This window comes from Sinocyclocheilus grahami, unplaced genomic scaffold, assembly GCF_001515645.1.
Source record: "Sinocyclocheilus grahami isolate Dianchi unplaced genomic scaffold, SAMN03320097.WGS_v1.1 scaffold16757.1, whole genome shotgun sequence".
NCBI classification, from domain to species: domain Eukaryota; kingdom Metazoa; phylum Chordata; class Actinopteri; order Cypriniformes; family Cyprinidae; genus Sinocyclocheilus; species Sinocyclocheilus grahami.
Genome location: NW_015516257.1, coordinates 4177 through 4803, shown reverse-complemented (window position 1 = coordinate 4803; position 627 = coordinate 4177). Strand labels below are relative to the sequence as shown.

The following is a 627-nucleotide window of genomic DNA, read 5'->3' as shown; positions in this document are numbered from 1 at the left end:
TAGTTTCACTTTGCTCTTAAAGTTCAGAGACAGACGACACTCATCGAGACCATCAAAGATGAACAACACTCTATATTCTTCACTGGATATTTCTATTTCTTGAGTTTCAGGGAAGAAAATCTGCAGAAGATCTGAAAGAGTGAGTGTTTTGTCCTTCATCAGGTTGATTCCTCTGAAAGGAAGTGGAAATATGAGCTGGACGTCCTGATTCTCTTTCCCTTCAGCCCAGTCCAGGATGAACTTCTGCACAGAGACTGTTTTTCCAATGCCAGCGACTCCCTTTGTCAGCACAGTTCTGATGGCTTTGTCTTGTCCAGGTAAAGCTCTAAAGATGTCACTGCATTTGATGGCTGTGTCCTCTGTTGCTGCTCTCCTGGATTGTGTCTCAATCTGTCTCACCTCATGCTCATTACTGATCTCGCCTCTCTCGCTCTCTGTGATGTAGAGCTCTGTGTAGATCTCATTCAGCAGTGTTGGGTTTCTCTGCGTCGCTGTTCCCTCATTCAGACACGCAAACTTCTTCAGCAGATTTGATCTAAATGTTTTGAGGGCTTCATGCCTGTAAAATAAAAAGTTAAAAATGCACAATGTCTTGTGTATTTTGTATCATGTGTTCAGATCATATCT

The 627-nt window shown here is 42.6% G+C and overlaps 1 protein-coding gene across 1 annotated transcript in view; it reads right to left on the bottom strand.

Moving 5' to 3' along the window:
- Nucleotides 1-9: 9 nt before the first annotated feature.
- The window catches only part of LOC107579346 (NACHT, LRR and PYD domains-containing protein 3-like), a gene marked incomplete at its 3' end in the record, with an annotated part of 3677 nt that continues 3059 nt past the window's right edge, over nucleotides 10-627 (bottom strand). The window contains exon 6 of the mRNA XM_016265183.1: nucleotides 10-559. Coding sequence (XP_016120669.1) covers nucleotides 10-559 — 550 coding nt within the window. The remainder of the gene's footprint in view (nucleotides 560-627) is intronic.